At 52.0% G+C, this 20048-nt stretch overlaps 1 protein-coding gene across 1 annotated transcript in view; it reads right to left on the reverse strand.

The window, feature by feature from the left end:
• Positions 1 to 601: 601 nt before the first annotated feature.
• The window catches only part of SEC14L5 (SEC14 like lipid binding 5), a 34696-nt gene continuing 15249 nt past the window's right edge, over positions 602 to 20048 (reverse strand). Inside the window, exons 5-15 of the mRNA XM_052635793.1 lie at positions 19192 to 19384; positions 13665 to 13777; positions 12074 to 12263; positions 9895 to 9983; positions 9727 to 9797; positions 8003 to 8174; positions 6513 to 6647; positions 5363 to 5497; positions 4493 to 4720; positions 3130 to 3308; positions 602 to 710 (exon numbers count right to left, since the gene is read on the reverse strand). Coding sequence (XP_052491753.1) covers positions 602 to 710; positions 3130 to 3308; positions 4493 to 4720; positions 5363 to 5497; positions 6513 to 6647; positions 8003 to 8174; positions 9727 to 9797; positions 9895 to 9983; positions 12074 to 12263; positions 13665 to 13777; positions 19192 to 19384 — 1614 coding nt within the window. The remainder of the gene's footprint in view (positions 711 to 3129; positions 3309 to 4492; positions 4721 to 5362; positions 5498 to 6512; positions 6648 to 8002; positions 8175 to 9726; positions 9798 to 9894; positions 9984 to 12073; positions 12264 to 13664; positions 13778 to 19191; positions 19385 to 20048) is intronic.

A 20048-nucleotide genomic window follows, 5' to 3' on the forward strand; every position in this document is an offset into this window, starting at 1 on the left:
ACCCTAAGAGTCTTGGAAGAACCCACCTTGTGCTTTTCAGACCAGGTGGTGGGGACAAGCATGTGGTCTGGGCGGGCCCTCACTGTACCTCCTCCCCAGTGATTGGTCCAGACTGAACACAGACCCTGCAGGCCAATCAGTGTTCTCTGCTCTCCGCTGCCAACCGTGATTGGTTCAGGGACTAGCCTGGGACTCAAGCAGGCTGATAAAACTAAATTCTGGGAGGCTGGATGGAACTTGGTCAGGAGACAGATTCTCTTCTGCAGCTGAGCTGCAGGAAAGGGAAAGAGGGAAACTAACAGTGCCGGGGTCTCCTGAGAAGGAGGCCACCCCAAGGAAGCTGGACCAGAGATGGAGGGGGGCCCTGAGCCCGACGACTTCCCTGAGCCCCCAGACCTGAATGGGGTCCGCCCACCCCTTGCCTTTTTGTACTCGAAGCCCGGTCATAGATGATTCTGTCCTCGACACCCCAAGAGCCAATGGGGGCCTCCAGATAGCCCAACTTTGGCAGCGTCCAGACCCAGGGCTGCAGGCCACACAGCCTCGTGGACACATGGGGACGTGGGAGGCGAGCAGGCTGCCCCACGGGGCTCGGTCTCAACTACCTGGACACCAGGGAGCTGCTGTGGGATGGCGCCGAGGAGGAGGTGGTGGCGGCGCTGAGCTGAGAGAAGCGGCTGGCGCAGGATTCCAGGCTGGACATGGAGCCCCTGGGGAGGAAGGACACACACGTTGCCTTCTGGTGGTGACCCGGCCCTGGGGCCACTGGGAGCGGTGGGAAAGCTGAGGATGATGCCAATGAAGCCCCAGGGCTCTTCCCACAAGGCTGGTAACCCTCCCTGGGTGCAGAGGGCAAGTGCAGAGGGAAAAGCAGGTGAGACTGTGATGAGACGTGAAGCCTGGCCCACTGCCTTGCAGGGCCTTCCTTCCCAGGCGAGCCACCCACCTCCGAGGGGCTTCACTGACCCAGGGGCCCAGCATGGCCCACAGGGCACCCCGTCATCTCCAGCCTCACCCCTCTGCCTCCTTTCAGCTCCTCCAACACCCGCCTCCCCTGTCTCGGGACCTTGTGTTTGCACCTACTGCCGGAAGCCTTTCTCTCCCACCTACTTTGTCCAGTCAAATGCCACCCAGACCACAGAGCAGCACCATCCAGGGGACATTCCTGTGATGACAGACGTGTCCCATAACCGCGCCTTCCAGCACGGCTGTCATGGGCCCTGTGGGGCTGCTGGGCACTCGAGATGTGACTAGTGTGACCGAGGAACTGAATTTTTAATTTTATTTAGTTCTAATCGCTATGTTTAAATTGCTCTCTCTGGCTAGTAGCTGTCAGGTTGGAGGATACAGACTTAGGGCCTAGCTCCTCAAAGTGTGGTCTGGGAACCAGCAGCGCAGCATCTCCTGGAGCTTGTTGGAGATGCCTCAAGAGCTAAGCAATCCGAGTCTGCATTTTGACAAGCCCCTCCCCCACAGCCATGTGATCACGTGCACATGGCCTAGATCTCAACTCCAGTGTCACTTCCCAGAGCCTCCCCCAAAGCCCTGCACCCTCGCCCACCCTGCGCCTGCCTTGGTCCTGGGCTCTGACAGCTCTGTGTTCAGGCCACCAGCACCTCCTGGAGTATGACCAGGGGGCGAGGACCTTCCTGGCATCATCACTGCTCGTGTGTGGCTACGTGGTCTCCTGCTTCAGGATGGCGGACCCTGTCTGCCTGGTCCCTCTAGGACCACCAGTTGCCCACCAAGGGCAGCCTTGAACTAGGACTCTCCCGAGGCTATTGAGGGTCAGGGCAGCAGGTTCCCCCACACTGACCAGACAAGACAGGCTGGCAAGCAGTTCCAGCCCACCCCTTGGCCTCCGCTTGCTGTCCTGGAGGCAGCAAGTCCCTGATACATGTGTCTACAGGTCTGAGTCCCTCTGGGCCTCAGTCTCTCTCCCCCATACTGAGGCCCAGTGGCCAAAACAGGCCACCTCCCAAACAGGGAAACACCACCCTTTGACACACTGTGGGGTCTCCCTTTGGGGTAAAGATGCTGGGTCAGCATTTCCTTTCTTTTTTCTTTTGCTCATGGCCTGTGGGCTCTTAGTTCCCTGACCAAGGATTGAACCCACGCCCTAGGCAGTGAAAGCACAGAGTCCTAACCACTGGACCGCCAGGAAATTCCCGGCCCAGCATATCCTGTGCTGGCTACACGTGCCCCTAGAATCCCTGCAGCTCCACCTGGGATGTAGGTCCAGACCTGACATCCTCTTGGAGCTTCAAATCTACTCCATGGTAAAGAGTCGGACATGACTGAGCAACTGGACAATAACAGAAGAATTTGAAGCGTCAGTTTTAGAAGGAAACTGACACAGCCATGTCATAAGGCAGGATGCAAAATCACATTTGTTTTTAAAAGATAGAACACAAGCTGTGGCCGGTTCATGCTGATGTATGGCAAAAACCATCACAATATTCTAAAGTAACTATTCTCCAATTAAATAAATTTTAAAAAATTTTTAAGATAAAACACAAGGCCTGGAAGAAACCACTATTGAGTGCTTACTGTATGCACAGACTTCCCCCACCCATCTTATCCTCAGAACAACTGCATGACGTAGGGGATCCAGTGGTCCCCGTCTAACAGCTGGGGCTCAGAGAAGTAAAGTGACTTGCCTGAGGTCACAGAGCAAGCCGGAAGTGCTTGGAGGTCTTGACCTCCCTGTCTCTCTGTCAGCAACACTGGGGGAGAGTTGTCTGTGAGCCATAACTCTAGAATGTTCTAGAGCAGTCCAAACCCAGTTTGATGGAATTCTAGGAGTGAGGGAAGGTACAAATAAGAGGGCTCAGGCCCCTCTTCTCCCGCCCACCCAATCAGTCTGGTGTGTTGGGCCTCTGTCTGGGGTTTCATTTGAAGGGAAGTTTCTGCAGCTGAGGCTGAAGCAGAAGAGTGATACGATCGCTCATGATAAGGGGCTGAGCCACTGGAAAGTTCATCAGTGCCCACGTCAGAGCCCCAGCCCTAGAGAAGCCCAAGGGCAAGTAGAGGAGGTGAGTGCATTCCCCCCAGCCTGGAAGGAAGGGACCTCGGGCATGCTGCAGGCCCGGCCCGGCGGTGGGGGTGGGGAGTCGGGGGGGCCCATACCTGAAGTCCTCAGACGCCAGCACCTCGTAGTAGTAGAGCAGTTTGCACCTGGGGCCGGGGCTGTGCAGGGCCGTCAGCACATCCTCTACGCCCGGGAGGCTGCAGGCCATGTGGGCAGGGGGGCTGTGCACGCGCCACTGCAGCAGGTAGACGCCAGGCCACCGGGCCACATGGGAGCCCTGAAACACAGCAGCCAAGCCTCAGGCCCCAGTCCGCCCAGGGAGAGGGGCCCCTTTCTAAGCCAGCCCCCCAGCAAATCCTTCCTTTTGGCGTGTCCCAAGGTCACCTTTGCTTCCCCTCTGCTGTTACCCCATATCCATAGCAACTGAGAGCCTCCCTTTTAATCTGGCAGGGAAGTCAGGGCCTAGGGGTTGCAGGAATTACAGAGGTGTGGTTTGGTTAAAAACCTGGATTTTCTTGGGCCTTCGTCCTGCTGAGTGGGATTTGCAAATTGAGGAAACCTGGAGAAAGGGGTGTATGGGCTTCCCAGTTGGTTCAGATGGTAAAGAACCTGCCTACCAATGCAGGAAATGCAGGTTCGATCCCTGGGTCGGGAAGATTCCCCTGGAGATTGTAGCCTTGCCTGGAGAATCCCATGAACAGAGGAGCCTGGCAAGCTGCAGTCTATGGGGTCACAAAGAGTCAGACATGACTTAGCAACTGAGCCTACACACACAGAGAGGGAGCTTAAAGGTGTTTAGAGTTTGCCGAGGGTGGAGGGACAGCCAGATAGGAGGGTGTCAGTCTTTATGAGAAGAGCAACTTTGTAAAAGGGCTGATGCTCAGTGGGACCCGGGGGCAGAAGATGCTGGTATGTGATGTGACAGTCATCTGTCCAATTCTCCTATGGCACCACCTGCAAGATCTCCACTGCTCACCAGCGCGTGTGTGCGTGCGTGTGTGTGTTTGGGGCCAGTGATGCTGACCTGCACGCACCATGGAGTGTGGGGGGAAGGTGGTCAGCAGGGTGGCCCAAGTTCTGGTGGCACGGCCCCAAGTGCTGTTTCCAGACCTACAGTCTCCCTGCTGCGTGGGTGCTAAACATGACTGCGCATCAGGAAACCAGGCAGACGTGGAGGCAGACACCAGGCCAGCGCCCAGGGCTTCTGAGCCCGCCCACGCGGCATGGGGCCAGCAACCTGCATCTCTGACAAGAGTCTCGGGAGGACGCTGAAGCTGGGGCCCTGGGGTGCCAGGTCTCGGACCTGCCTGCATCTGTCTTTCTCCCCCACTGTCCTGCAGGGTCTCTGAGGCCGGGGACCAGGTCCAATCTGTGCACTGCTGTTTCCCCAGAACCCTGGCATGCAGCGGACACTCGGTCCTGCGTGATCGTGATGAATGAATAAATGACCCAAGAGATGACCTGGATGCTCTCCCCCTCCCGGCAGATGAGGGGGGCCTCCACGCAGCTGAAATCTGCACCCAGGGCCCAGCCTCTGTCCGTCAGCTGCCCGCCGGCCCTGGCCCCAGGCTCCCGGGGGCTGGGTGTGGACGCCTGCTTGGCATGATACAGACTGAACATCACGTCCCCGCGGAGGATGTCGAAGTCCCAGGTGATGACTGACTCCCTCTCCAGAATCTCCACGGTGACCTGCAAGGGGACAGGTGACAGGTGAGGTCTGAATGTCCAGTCTGGAGGGGGCTGGGATGCAGAAGTCAGCTGCAGGTGTCTGGGTGCCCACCCTGGTCTCTATTCCCCACCCCAAGTCCAAGAATTTCTCGGGACAAACAGATCCACCTCCGTCTGAATCACCGGGGACGATTCCCTGTGCCAGAGTGACCACAGCCAATGACAGGCTGATGTGTGGGTACCGAAGCCAGACCCCTGCACTGCTCTCCCCTCGGATCAGACTGGGCTGGACCATGGCTGCAGCCAGCTCTTGGCTTAGCTTCTGTCCCTGGTAGTAAAGAACCCGCCTGCCAATGCAGGAGACGTAAGGGATGTGGGTTCAGGAAGATTCTTTGGAGGAAGAAATGGCAACCCACTCCAGTATTCTTGCCTGGAGAATCCCATGGACAGAGGAACCTGGCGGGCTACAGTCCATAGGGTGGCAAAGAGTCGGACACGACTGAAACGACTTAGCACACACACCACCCTCCTTAAGGGTTTCTCCTGAGGCTGATCCTCTACAAGGCATGGGCACAAGAACCCTCATCTCAGTCTCTGCTTCAAGGTCCCTGACCTAAGATGACACCCAGCCCAGCGGGCCCTCCCAGGCCGGGACCCCAGCACCTCGTGGGGGGCCCCACGGAGCACGCTGGCAGAGTGGTACGTCTCTCTCCACTGCCACAGCTGGTCTTCATCCTCCTGATCCTCTTCCGTCAGATACAGGGACTTGGGGACCAGTCCTCCTTCAGGGACATTACACTGGGGGACAAAGACACCGGGTGACAGTCAGGGCCCAGCCAGGCTTGGCTGACCCAGAGGAAGGCGCTCTATGACCCCTGAAACCACACTTACAACATGCATACAGAGCCTGACGATCGGAGAGACCTGGCAAGCTTGGCAAAATTTCTAGGAAATGTCTCTCTCTCTTTTTATTTTTTAACCCTGAAAGCATGCAGGATTGCTCTTTGAGATTTTATTTATTTTTGGCTGCACTGGGTCTTCATTGCTGTGTGTGGATTTTCTCTAGTTCCATCGAATAGGGGCTACTCTTTGTTGCAATGGCTTCTTTGGTTGCGGAGTTCAAGCTTAGTTGCTCCGAGGCATGTGGAATCTTCCCAGATCAGGGATCAAACCCATGTCCTCTGCATTAGCAGGCAGATTATTAACCAGTGGACCACAAGGGAAGTCCTGTTTGAGATTTCTGCTGGAGAAGGGAAAGGAGCTGCCCTCCCACATCAGATGAGATAAGGGTCACCCCCTGCCTCACCCCCAGGGGGAGCGATAAAAAGGGTCTGGGGGCACCTCCCCTGGAACCTGTTGCCTGATCATCCCTTGCCGTGTAGCTGTAAGTTGGGAATAAAGAAGTCCCTTTGGGTACACTAGCTCCTGGGTCCAGGCCGCTGGGACATCTGAGTCTCCTCCCCTTGCAGGAGAGGCTGCAAGGTCAGCAGCTAAATGCTGACTTCTGCCTGGCAACCTGCTGGATGGGGATTCAGAAGGGTAAGCCCTCGACTGGCCTGGTCTCTGAGCTTCCGGGAAACTTCAGCTTTGCTTGAAAGCACCAGCATAAGGTCCCTCCTTCAGAGAGGAGTCACCTCTCGTAGGGGCAGCTTCTAAGACCAGCTCTGCCTCCAAAGAGTCAACAGGGTCCTCCCCAGCTCAGAGCACGCACAAGGGGTCTGCCCTCCCCTAGCCTTCTGCCACCTGCGGCCGTGTCTCCCTGAGGCCGCAGACCATCTCCACTGTGGGCGCGGAGGGCTCGCTGGGGCCTCACCAGGCACTCTCCCCCAAGGAAGTCAGGAATCACATCTTTGTCCAGATAATCGACAAGGCCTCCAGGGCCCTGGTAATTGCTGCCGCTGTAGATGAGAAACTTCTGCCTGGTATTCTCGTTGATGAAGGGGCTGATCTGAAACGGGGGAGATAAGGCAAGATGGAAAGTTTTTTTTTTAATTGAGTTGTAATTCACAGAACATAGAGTTAACTATTTTATTTTATTATTATTACTTTTTGGCCACCCTGCAAGGCTTGCAGGATCCTAGTTCCCCGACCAGGGATCGAACCTGAACCCGCTACAGTGGAAGTTCCAAGTCCTAATCACTGGACTATCAGGGAAATCCCAGAATTAACCATTTTAAAGGGAACAATCCTCTGGTATTCAGTTCATCCACTATGCTGTGCAGCCATCACCTCTAAATCCAAGACATTTTCATCCCCCCAGAAGGAAACCCCAGATCCGCCAGCAGTCACTCCCCTCTCCTTCCCCTTCAGGCCCTGGAAACTGCCAATATGCTTCCCGTCTCTATGACTTGCCTGTTCTGAACATTTCACAGAAAGGGAATGCCACGACGTGTGGCCTTCTGTGATTGGCATCTTTCACTGAGCCTCATGTTTTCAAGGCTCATCCACGTTGTAGTGTGAACCAGAACTCCCTTTTCATGCAGAATAATATTCCATTGTGTGGATAACGTGTTTTGTTTATCCAGGATGGAAAGTATTTCAGTACTGAACTCTAAGCTGCGTGTCAGTTGGTTTTTCACGGTGTCCCAGGGCTGGGGTGGTGTCTGACTCAGTGAATAGTTGGGGAAGGCAGGGCGGGAAGGAGGGAGGTGGATAACCAGGCGCTTGGCAGACCAGAGCACAGGCCAATGCCGCAGGCAGGAGATTAATGGGGAGCTAGAAATCCCACTTGGGTGGGTCACACTGCTTCAGACCCCACCCCGGGAGGTGGTCCCTGTGGGCCTCAGCAAGCTGGTTCTCATCTGCTGCAGCCAGTGAGGGGTGGTGTAGGCACTGGGAGGTGGGTACTGCTTTCCCCGCTCCCTCCTTGCTCTGGTGCCCCTGGAAGCACCCCCTCTTACCTGTGCCAGCCCTCACGGGGCTCTCATAACAAGGACATCCCTTCCTCTTGTCTGTCCGGGGTGGTCAGGGCCTGCAGCCGTGGCCAGCCCCTGGGGCCGCTCCATCCTGCCCACCCTCCTGAGAGTGGGTCACACCCCCACCAGAGCCAGCTGGGTGAGTGCTGCTTCTGACCAGGGGTTGCGGAATCTCAGTTCCCCGACCAGGGACTGAACCCAGGCCATGGCGGTGAAAGCCCAGGACCCTAACCACTAGGCAACTAGTGCACTCCCAGAAGGGGTGAACTTTATGGGAAATGAACTAAACCTTAGTCAAGCCATTACTGAGAAAAACTGACACAGGATCACCGGACAGGCAGATCCCAGAGGGACCCTCTCCCATCTCAGCCTCCTTGCTCTTTCTCACCAGCGTCCAGAGCACAGGGAAGACGCGGGGGGCTCGCACGATGAGCAGCCGGCCCAGGGTCTCAGGGTAATTGCCCTCCACCACTTCGATCATGCGCAGCAGGGCCTTCACCCCTGGCCGCCACAGGTGCCGCAGGCTGAGACCCTCCAGGTCCACCAGGCAGGTCCAGGAGCTGCGGCAGAGAGGCCCACCTCACTCCACCTCATTCTGCCACCCCCACCCCTCAGAGCCCCCAGCACCATCCACAGGGACCCAGGGGCCCATGGACAGGGACGGACAGAGAGTCTCAGTGAGGCAGCCGCTGGGGCAGGGACCGCAGGACACTCTCGTGGGCCCTCCCCCTGGTAGGTAGGCCACGTGGCATGGGGGTTCTCAGCATGCACAACAAGGCTGGAGTGCCCAGATTCAAGTGCCTGAGGGCTGAATGATGTCGGCAGAGTCCTCATCAGGACGTCAGCAATGTGTTACTAGTAATTGTTGAAAAGAGGTGCCTGCGTGCTAAGTCGCTTCAGTCCTGTCCGACTCTTTGTGACTCCATGCACTGTCACCCACCAGGCTCCTCTGTCCATGGGATTCTCCAGACAAGAAAACTGGAATGGGTTGCCATGGCCACCTCCAGGGGATCTTCCCAATCCAGGGATCAAACCCAGGTCTCCTGCATTACAGACAGATTCTTCATCGTCTGAGCCACCAGGGTAGCTGCATCACCTCTGGTGCTGGCGCTGGTTTAGTCGCTCAGGCGTGTCCAACTCTTGTGCCCCATGGACTGTAACCCGCCAGGCTCCTCTGTCCATGGGATTCTCCAGGCAAGAATAGTGGAGTGGGTTGCCATTTCCTTTTCCAGGGGATCTTTCCCGCCCCGGAATCGATCCCGGGTCTCCCGAATTGCAGGCAGATTCTTTACTGACTAGCTGTGAGGGAATCTCTGGTATCCCCTCTGAAGTCATTCTTTTTGATGAGCCATAAGGAAGCCCTAGGGCCTCCCAGGTGGCACTAGTGGTAAAGTACCAATGCAGGAGACGCAACAGACCTGGGTTCGATCCCTGGCTCGGGAAGATCCCTGGAGGAGGGCATGGCAACCCACTCCAGTATTCTTGCCTGGAGAATCCCATGGACAGAGTAGCCTGGCGGGCTACAGTCCATGGAATCACGAAGAGTCGGACTTGACAGAGGCGATTTAGCATGGATGCAAGGAAACCCTAGAAGTGTTTACAGAAGAGGAAGTCCCAGCTCAGAAAGGTTAAGTGCCTTTGGGGGGGGTGACACCCCTGTGAGGACTGGCGTGGGAAACTCCACTCAGGAATAGGATTTTGGGGCAGCCAGAGGGGGCAGTGGGTCACTGGATGAGCTCTGACACCTGCGAGGTTCACCTTCCTGGGAGACAGCCAGGGTGGATCTTGGGGGTGAGAGAGCTGATCTCAAAAAGCCGAGTCCAAGAGGCTGCGTGGCACAGGCAGAAAACCCATGAGCCCAAGCCAGCCAGGACCAAGTTCCAACCCCAGCTCCGCCCCTCCCCCGCTCAGGAGCCTTGGATGACGTCACCACTCTCAGCCTTGGTTTCCCCCTCCGTAAAGAACAAGGACACCTTGCCTCATTAGGGTCACTGTAAGAATTAGGAGAGGGCATCTCTGTGAAGCATCTAGCAGGCATCCATGCCCAGTGAACCTTGGCTGTTTTTACTGTTTAGGAGGGAGTGCCCCCAGCCCCCCAGCCCGAGTTCTTGCCTGATGGGACGGCCAAACTGTTTCGTGTTCCCTTCACACCGCTTCTGTCCTTCCTCGTTGATGGAAAGAATCTAGAAGGCAGAGAAGGGGCTGGCAAACGTTCTCTTGGTGCTCTGGCCATGGGCAACCCCGGGGTGGGGGCTCCCGGGAGCGGGGACCCCGACTCACGTGCTGCAGCAGCACCTCCTCCCCCACGGCCTTCATCAAGCCCTTGGTGTCCATGTGGCCCAGACGCAGGATGTACAGTGGGCGGCCGTCTTTGGGGTAGGGGGAGGGAGGAGGGGACAAACCGGAGACAGAATTACGTAATGCTTAGGGTACGTTATGCTATATGTGCACGGTCAGTGGCTCGGTCACGTATTGTTGTATATGTAGCACACTATATATATCACGAAAGTCGCTCAGTCATGCCCAACTCTTTACTACCCCCGGACTGTAGCCCCCCAGGCTCCTCTGTCCATGGAATTCTCCAGGACATAAAAATGGAGTGGGTAGCCACTCCCTTGGAAAAGGCAATGGCACCCCACTCCAGTACTCTTGCCTGGAAAATCCCATGGGCGGAGGAGCCTGGTGGGCTGCAGTTCATGGGGTTGCGAAGAGTCAGACATGACTGAGCAACTTCACTTTCACTTTCATGCATTGGAGAAGGAAATGGCAACCCACTCCAGTGTTCTTGAGAATCTCAGGAACCAGGGAGCCTGGTAGGCTGCCGTCTATGGGGTCGCACAGAGTCGGACACGACTGAAGAAACAGCAGCAGCAGCAGCAACAGCAGCAGCCACTCCCTTCTCCAGGGGATCTTCCCAAGCCAGGGATTGAACCCAGATCTCCTGCATTGCAGGCAGATTCTTTACGGTCCTTCTGTGCCACTAGGGAAGCCCATATATAACATACTATATATATTGTATATATATATTAACACTTTATACATATTATATACATACAATTAATTCTAAGTATTTGCAGTAGTTAATTTCTATAAAGTCACCTCAAATACTGAATCAGGAAACACAGAACCACTTCTACTGGGGGAGACAGGAGGTTAAGTTCCTGCCAGCCTCTGGCCATGACATTTTTGTCAGTCGACCAGTATTAACTTTGTTTTGTGTATGTTTCTATTTGAGGACATCTTGTTTAATTTATGTTGTTGATTCATTAGTAACTCGTGCCTGAAAGGAGCTTATCGAACATGAATTTTCTCCATAAGGCACATCACACCTTCTTGCACTTAGGAGCATGGCACTTTCCCATGACTCAAAATCAACACACAAAAAAAGCACAAAATGCAAAAACACAGAAAAAAGTAATGGCACTAAATAGACTGCAGAAAGGAGACTCATTGGAGGAGGAGCTGAAGCAGGGAGGCAGGACTGTTAGGCCTCAGGTGGGAAGGGACGCACACTTTTGGTCACTCCGTCCATGAAGGACAGTGAAAGCACCTTGAGCATTGATCTGTGGGTTAAAAGTAAATTTTAATGAGCAGGCAAATTCACAAATACAGAATCCATGAAGAGCAAAGATCGACTATATATTAAAAGCAAGTGTGCCAACCGGTTTTTCAGGAGACTCGAGCACTTGCCCTGATCAATACATATGAATTTTTAACATTTTAATTTTGAACAAGGACATCGAAAAGTGTAACATGTGCTGGCTTCAATGGCACTTTCACTTTGAAAAGCCCAGAGACGATATTTGTAGTGGATTGCCCCAAAATTCATGTCCATCCACAACCTCAGGATGTGTCCTTGTGTGGAAATAGGTTCTTTGCTGGCATGATTAGTTAAGGATCTCAAGATGAAGCATGCTGGATCAGCTTGGGCCCAGGAGAGAGAACAGAGAGATACTGAGTGGGGGGAGGGTATGTGAAGGCAGAGGCAGAGACCTGGGGGGAAGGGGAATGTGGCCCCAAGCCAAGGAATGCCTGGAGCCACCAGAAGCCAGAAGAGGCAGGAAGGATCCTTCCCTAGAGCTTTCAGAGGGACCACTGCCACGCTGACACCTTGCTTTTAGACTTCTAGCCCCCAGAACAATGAGAGGATGGATTTCTGTTGCTTTCAGCCACCCAGTTTGAGGTCATTTGGTACGGCAGCCCCAGGACACTGACGCAGTATTCTGCAGACAATAAGTAATGATGCGCTGCCCCTGCCCTGGGAGCACCATCTCATCTCAAGCCCAAATGTCTACCCCAGCTCCGCCTCACATTGGCTGTCATCTCAAAGGCATCTCCAGATGCCCAGGAGAACCAAAACAAAAAGTAACAAGCTGCTAAAAGAAGAGGGGCATTCAAAGCACATTCATTGGTGACCCCAGCGTGCCCCCCGCCCCATCATGCAGGTAAAGGGACGCACCTATGTCCTGGTAGTGCCAGCCCCCAGCGTAGAACTCCTCCAGGAGGGCGGGGGGTCGCCAGGTCTCTAGGAGGAGATCCACCTGGTGCTGCTTTCGCCAGCTCAAGGACTGGCACAGCATCTCGCGGGCCCGGTCCAGGTGGAAGTCTCGAGCCCGCAGGAAGCGAAGGATGTGTTCATCTTTGGGGATCTGAGGGGAGAAGGAGGAGAAAGCCCTTAGCAAGGTATTCCCTAAACTGAGATCGTCACTTGTAATTTGGTCGTGTGTGTGTGTGTGTGCACGCAAGCACATGTGCCCTAATATTGTGCCCATTTTACAAATAAGGAAACAGCAGACAGGTTATATCCCAACCCAACACTAAAGTAATTCCCTTGTCTGCCTGCCTAGTAGGGGGAGGGGAGGGAGGGCAAGCAATTCATGATGAGGCTGGAAGCTCTTACTCAACAGAGCCGAAGGTCAGGATCTACATGGTGCACCATGATGTTGGAGGCTTTGAGTCTAAAGGCAAAGTCCATGTGCAGTCAAAAACCAACCCTCCCAAGTCATTAAATCTCTTAGTGAGGCGGCTTCCCTGGTGGCTCAGTGGTGAAGAATTCACCTACCAGTGCAGGAGACATGGGTTCAATCCCCAGCCCGGGGAGATCTCACGTGGCACGGAGCAACTGAGCCGGTGTGCCGCAACTACTGAGCCCATGAACCGAAACTACTGAAGTCCGTGCGCCCTAGAGCCCATGCTCCGCAGCAAGAGAAGCCACCGCGATGAGAGGCCTGCGCACTGCAGCTGGAGAGGAGCCCCCACTCGCCTCAACTAGACAGAAACCCACGCAGCAACAAAGACCCAACACAGCCAAAAATATAAAACTTAAAACCAAATTGTTAAGATGGTAAATTTTAAAAAAATCTCTTAGAAAAGAACAGTATACATGGTTTTGTAAACGTAGGGCTACAGAGCAGTGACTGGGCTCCCCAGGGGACACTGGCAAGGTCTGGAGCCAGTTTTCATTTTCAAAACTCGGGGAAGAGTCCCTGTCCTCTCATGGGTGGGGGCCAGGAATGCTGCTCAACACCCTATGTACACAGGACAGCCTCCCATAAAGAGCTGCTGCTGCTGCTGCTAAGTCACTTCAGTCGTGTCCGACTCTGTGCGACCCCATAGACAGCAGCCCACCAGGCTCCCCCGTCCCTGGGATTCTCCAGGCAAGAACACTGCAGTGGGTTGCCATTTCCTTCTCCAATGCATGAAAGTGAAAAGTGAAAGTGAAGTCACTCAGTCGTGTCCGACTCTTCGCGACCCCATGGACTGCAGCCCACCAGGCTCCTCTGTCCATAGGATTTTCCAGGCAAGAGTACTGGAGTGGGGTGCCATTGCCTTCTCCACCATAAAGAGCTGCCCAGCCTCAAATGTCAACTGTGCCGAGACTGGGAGACACTGCTGTCAGTGCTACGTACAGAAGGCATGAGACGGGATATAATAAAAAGAAGGTGAGATAGAAGTGTCTGGCATTGCTAACCACCCAGCCTTGCGTACCTGGCCCATCCTGCCCACCCCGTGCCCGAGGCTGAGAGGCTGCAGCCCCGGCCCCCACCCACCTTGCCTTTGTGGGTCTCCTGCAGCCAACGTCTCAGCTGGACCAGGGAGCTCTCCTGCATGGGCGTGAGATGGCCCAGGCACCTCTCAATGTAGTCCGCGTCCAGCTTGTCCCCTGGAGGAGAAGAGGGGGTTCAGAACAAGCAGGAGACACTGTTACTCTCTAACCTTTCTGGAGCCCTCGCCTCACTGGCCAATTTCGAATCTGAAATGTAGCTCCACGTGTAGGGTAGTCCTTTCACCAAGGAGCTGTTGGTCTTCAGATCTTCTAGAGTTTGCAACCCATTTGCAAGGTGATCTGAAAACTCAGGCTGGGGCATGCCTGGATCTCACTGTGGTGAGTGATATGTCCCTTTGACTCTCAGAAATCAAGATCATTCCTCCCTCTGGGAATGTCAGTTGGAGCTGCCTCTTCGGAAAACAGTGTGGAGGATCCTCAGGAGACTCAACGTAGGATCACCATATGATCCGGCCCCGCTCCTGGGCACACACAGAGACAGGACTCTACTTCGAGGAGATACATGCATCCCAGCGTTCACTGCAGCACTATCCACAACAGCAAAGACATGGAAACAAACCTAAACGTCCGACAGATGAACGGATAAAGAAGATGTGGGGCATGTATACAACAGAGTATTACTCAGCCATAAAAAAAGAACAAAATAATACCATTTACAGCAACAGGGATGCAACTACAGAATATCATACCAAGTGAAATAAGTCAGAAAGAGAAAGACAAGGGCTTCCCCAGGGGCTCAGTGGTAAAGAATCACTTGCAGTGCAGGAGCTGCAGGAGACGAGGGTTCGAGCCCTGTGTCAGGGGTATCACCTGGGGGAGGATTATGGTAACCCACTCTAGTGAAAAAACAAAGACAAATAAAATATGGTATCACTTATATGTGGAATCTAAAATATGGCACAAATTAAGTGAAAGTGAAGTCGCTCAGTTGTGTCTGACTCTTTGCAACCCCGTGGACTGTAGCCTACCAGGCTTCTCCATCCATGGGATTCTCCAGGCTAGAATACTGGAGTGAGTTACCATTTCCTTCTCCAGGGGATCTTCTTGACCCAGGGATTGAAGCTGGGTCTCCTGCATTGTAGGCAGAAGCTTTAACCTCTGAGCCACCAGGGAAGCCCTATCTACAAAACCGAAACAGAAGTAGAGAACAGACTTATGGTTGCCAAGGGGGAGAGAGGGAGGAAGAGGGATGGACTGGAAATTAGGGGTTAACATGTGAACTATACTATTTATTTTTGTGTTTATTTAGGCCATACCACAGAGAAGGCAATGGCACCCCACTCCAGTACTCTTGCCTGGAAAATCCCATGGACGGAGGAGCCTGGTAGGCTGCAGTCCATGGGGTCTCTAAGAGTCGGGCACGACTGAATGACTTCACTTTCGCTTTTCACTTTCATGCACTGGAGAAGGAAATGGCAACCCACTCCAGTATTCTTGCCTGGTGAATCCCAGAGACAGAGGAGCCTGGTGGGCTGCTGTCTATGGGGTCGCACAGAGTCGGACACGACTGAAGCGACTTAGCAGCAGCAGCAGGCCATACCATATGGAATATTTGGCTTCCTTGGTAGCTCAGCTGGTAAAGAATCTGCCTGCAATGCAGGAAACCTGGGTTCATTCCCAGGGTTGGGAAGATCCCCTGGAGAAGGGAACGGCTACACCACTCCAGTATTCTTGTCTGGAGAATTCCACAGACAGAGGAGCCCGGCGGGCTACCGTCCATGGGGTTGCAAAGAGTCAGACACAACTGAGCAACTTTCACCTTCATGCGGGATCTTAGTTCCCCGAACAGGGATGGAACCCATGTCCCCTGCACAGGAAGGCAGATTCTTAACCACTGGACCACCAGGAAAGTCCCACTGTTATCTGCTCTTAACTACTGGGGTGGCAGATGCTGGCATAGTGAGGCATATGGGCATCTTAGACCCTCAGCACTTGGTGGAGATGGCCCATAAAAAGCCGGCTCCATGGGCACAGCCCTTTCTCCACGTGTGGAGGGTGCAATCAGAAAACAAACGGAATGACTGCACACCCAGCAGCAGGACCCAGCATTTCCCCCAGAACGAAAAGAGCTCAGGGCTGGTGGTCATGACTACCACATCAGTAGGCACCTGGGTAAATGGACACTGTGAGGGGAACCACCCAGACTCTACAACCCCTCAGAGTGGTCAGAAGTGGAGATGCTGCAGATGGGGAGAGGGCAAGGCAGGGATGAGGGAGGAAACACGAGGGAGGCAGGAGATACCAGCTTCCTTCTGGCCTCCAAGATGTGAGGCCCTTTCTCCTGAGCACAAAGGCTCAGTGGTAGAGAGCGTGGAAGGGGCAGGACCCTGCCTCTCACCAGCCATCCTGAGAACCAGCTCTGCTGGTGGACAGCACAGGCAGAGAAGGAAGGGGAGGCCTCGTGCAAGAAGGGGAGGGCATGGGGCATGACCTGCAGAGTGTACACAGGAAGGGGCAGAAGAAGTGCAGGTATTGTATAAATTTTAATATTTTAAAACCACACGTACAGCAGCAGCCAGCTAGGGCACACAGCTGGTGCAGGATAAATACTGGTTGAATGAACGAATTTTGTTGTCCCTAAACACAGCCCCCCAGATGTATTTTTGGTTACATGGTATATCTCTGCATCAGGCAAGCCCTTACACTTCAATGGCCCCAAAGAGAAAACAATCATTGTGAGCATTAGTGCATATGGTTAAAACTGGATTCATGAGGCATGTGCAATTTTGTGTCCCAGGTATTTTCCTTTAACAAATTATTGTGAACATTTTCCAGATCAATAAAAGTCAGAAATATGACAAAGGACTAATTGCCTTAACATGCAAAGAATTCTCACAAAGCAATAAGAAATTGATGAGAAAATGGGGAAATGGATATAGGACCAAAAAAAAGGAATTCACACACAAAAATAAAAGAAGAAGAAAGGAAAGAAAAAACAGTCACCAAACATGAAAAAATAAAACTTGACCTCACTCATACAGAAGAACTGATCACTAATTCACCAGTGGTCAGCCTTTGCCTTTCAGAAGTTTAAAATATTTACTAATAGTCTTGGGGTAGTGAAGTCAGGAATAGATACAGCTACTCATTTTTGGTGGAAACATTGATTAGTACAACCTCTTGCAGCCCTAATTGATAAATCTACAAAAATTTTAGTTGCCTATAACATCTGACTCAGCAAATCAACTTTTAAAATTATATGCCATATACATGCTCATGCAAATATTTTTTAAAACCTTAAGCACAAAGAGGTACCACATTATTTGTATTTAAAAAGAGAATGGAGGGACTTCCCTGGCAGTTCAGTTACGACTCTGTGCTTGGGGCTTCCCTGGTAGCTCAGAGGTTCAAAGAATCAATGGAAACAAAAGCAAAAATAAACAAGTGGGACCTAATTAAACTTAGGAGCTTTTGCACAATGAAGGAAACTATAAGCAAGGTGAAAAGACAGCCTTCAGAATGGGAGAAAATAATAGCAAATGAAGCAACTGACAAAGAATTAATCTCAAAAATATGCAAGCAGCTCCTGCAGCTCAATTCCAGAAAAATAAATGAACCAATAGAAAAAATGGGCCAAAGAACTAAACAGACATTTCTCCAAAGAAGACATCAGATGGCTAACAAACACATGAAAAGATGTTTAACATCACTCATTATTAGAGAAATGAGGTACCATCTCACGCCAGTCAGAACGACTGCTATCAAGAAGTTTACAAGCAATAAATGCTGGAGAGGGTGTGGAGAAAAGGGAACCCTCTTACACTGTTGGCGGGAATGCAAACTAGTACAGCCACTATGGAGAACAGCATGGAGATTCCTTAAAAAACTGGAAATAGAACTGCCATACGACCGAGAAATCCCACTGCTGGGCATACACACAAGGAAACCAGAATTGAAAGAGACACGTGTACCCCAATGTTCATCACAGCTCTGTTTATAATAGCCAGGACATGGAAGCAACCTAGATGTCCATCGGCAAACGAATGGATAAGAAAGTTGTGGTACATATACACAATGGAATATTACTCAGCTATTAAAAAGAATGCATTTGAATCAGTTCTAATGAGGTGGATGAAACTGGAGCCTATTATATAGAGTGAAGTAAGCCAGAAAGAAACACACCAATACAGTATACTAATGCATATATGTGGAATTTAGAAAGATGGTAAAGATGACCCTATATGCACGACAGCATAAGAGACACAGATGTAAAGAACAGACTTTTGGACTCTGTGGGAGAGGGAGAGGGTGGGATGATTTGAGAGAATTGAAACACGTATGGGAAATAGATCGCCAGTTCAGGTTTGATACATGAGACGACCATGAGGGATGGGATGGGGAGGGAGGTGGGAGAGGGGTTCAGGGTGGGGAACACATGTACACCCATGGCTGATTCATGTCAATGAATGGCAAAAATCACTACAATATTGTAAAGTAGTTAGCCTCCAATTAAAATAAATGAATTAATTTTTTTTTAAAAAGAAAGAGTCGCCTGCTGATGCAGGAGATAAAGGTTCGATCCCCAGGCTGGAAAGATCCCACGTGTCTCGAAGCAACTGAGTCCATAGGCCACCACTACTGAGCAGGATCTCTGGAGCCTGTTCTCCGCAACAAGAGAAGCCACCGCAGTGAGAAGCCCGTGCACCGCAACTAGAGAGTAGCCCCCGCTTGCTACAGCTAGAGAAAACCCCGGGCAGCAACGAAGGCCCAGCACAGCCAAAACAAATAAACAGAACAAAAAGACTTCGCGCTTCTGCTGCGGGGGGCACGGGTTCAATCCCTGGTCAGGAATACATGCTGCACGTTTCCATGGTGCGGTGTATGTGCTGGGACGGGGGCGGGGGGCGGTGTGCAAATAAAAACAAAATTTTAAAATAAAAAGGAATGGAAACAATCTACATGCCCATCAATACAAGACTAGCTAAATAAACTAATTAAAATAATAAACAATGTTTATTAACAAATTATGGTGCAACCACACCGCAAAATACTGCAAAGTACCAAGATACATGCACTGACACAAAAAGTTGTTTTAGCAACATTAGTAACTTTTTTTGAAAAGCAAATTATCAAATGGAATGTATATATGCTCTCATTTGATCAATGTAAGTTCCACGTGTGTATGAGTATAAAAAGTGTGCGTTTGTGTATTATGTATGTATATGTGCCTAGACAGCTTCAGGAAAACTTTCCATAGAGAGGAAAGGAGTCTTACTTCCTACTTCACATCCGAGCAGTTTGAATTCTTCCCTACCACAATCATGCATTCCTCATTTAATTTAGAATGCTAATAAAACCTGAGGAAAAGGCGGATCGACCCATTCCTGATGGAGAAATGAGCCAGTCCTGGTTCTCGGAGGAGCAGAGAGAGGGTAAAGCAGTTGAGGGAGGGAGGAAGTTGAGCCTGTCCCAAAGAGGACCCCTGGCCACCCTCCCTACCCAGCCCCTCCCAGGAATAAGCAGGCCCACTGTGGCCCCCAGGGCAGACCTGACCGCTGCCTGAGACCTACCGTCAGTACTGACTGACTCGGGAGCCAGGTCCTGGGCACTGCTGGGCCCACAGACCTCCAGTGAGTCGGGCTCCCTCTGCTCAGCCTGGGAGGGGGCATCCTCTTCTCGGGCGAGGGCAGGCGTCCACCGGGGAATGTGAGAGGTGCCCTGGGAGATGAGCTCGTTCAGGTAATGCTCGATCACCTCCTTTCCCTGGAAGCCAGAGACACATCAATACCGCAAAGGCCGGCCAGGGAGTCACCCATCACGGGAGTCACCCGTCACTGACTCCCACCCCAGCCCGACACGTGGCTACAGAGCAGCTGAAATCAACAGGTCCAAGTGGAGAAGTGCTGGGCGCGCTAAATACACACTGGTTTCCAAGACTTAGATCCAAACAAAGAAACTGAAATAGCCCACAGGTAAGTTTTATATTTGTATATTTTGTATTTTAAAGTATATGTTAAATATTATATATTTATCAATATATTTTTAAATATTATAAAATATTATATATCTTATATTTTTATTTGGCTACCTGATGCTAAGAGCCAACTCATTGGAAAAGACCTGATGGTCAGATAGATTGAAGGCAGGAGGAGAAGGGGGTGGCAGAGGATGTGATGGTTAGATAGCATCACTGACTCATGAATATGAGCTCATGAATATGAGCAAACTCCAGGAGATAGTGGAAGACAGAGAAACCTGATGTACTGCAGTCCATGGGGTTACAGTGAGTTGGACATGACTTAGCAATTGAACAAATTTTATATTAAAAACATGGATAGAAACATAACTTAATTAAAATGAAGTTCACCTGTTTCACTGCTCTAACAAGCCTCTACTCAGTGATGGTCTGAGATCTTTAAACCAAGCA

Source organism: Budorcas taxicolor, chromosome 2 (assembly GCF_023091745.1).
Source record: "Budorcas taxicolor isolate Tak-1 chromosome 2, Takin1.1, whole genome shotgun sequence".
Taxonomy (NCBI): domain Eukaryota; kingdom Metazoa; phylum Chordata; class Mammalia; order Artiodactyla; family Bovidae; genus Budorcas; species Budorcas taxicolor.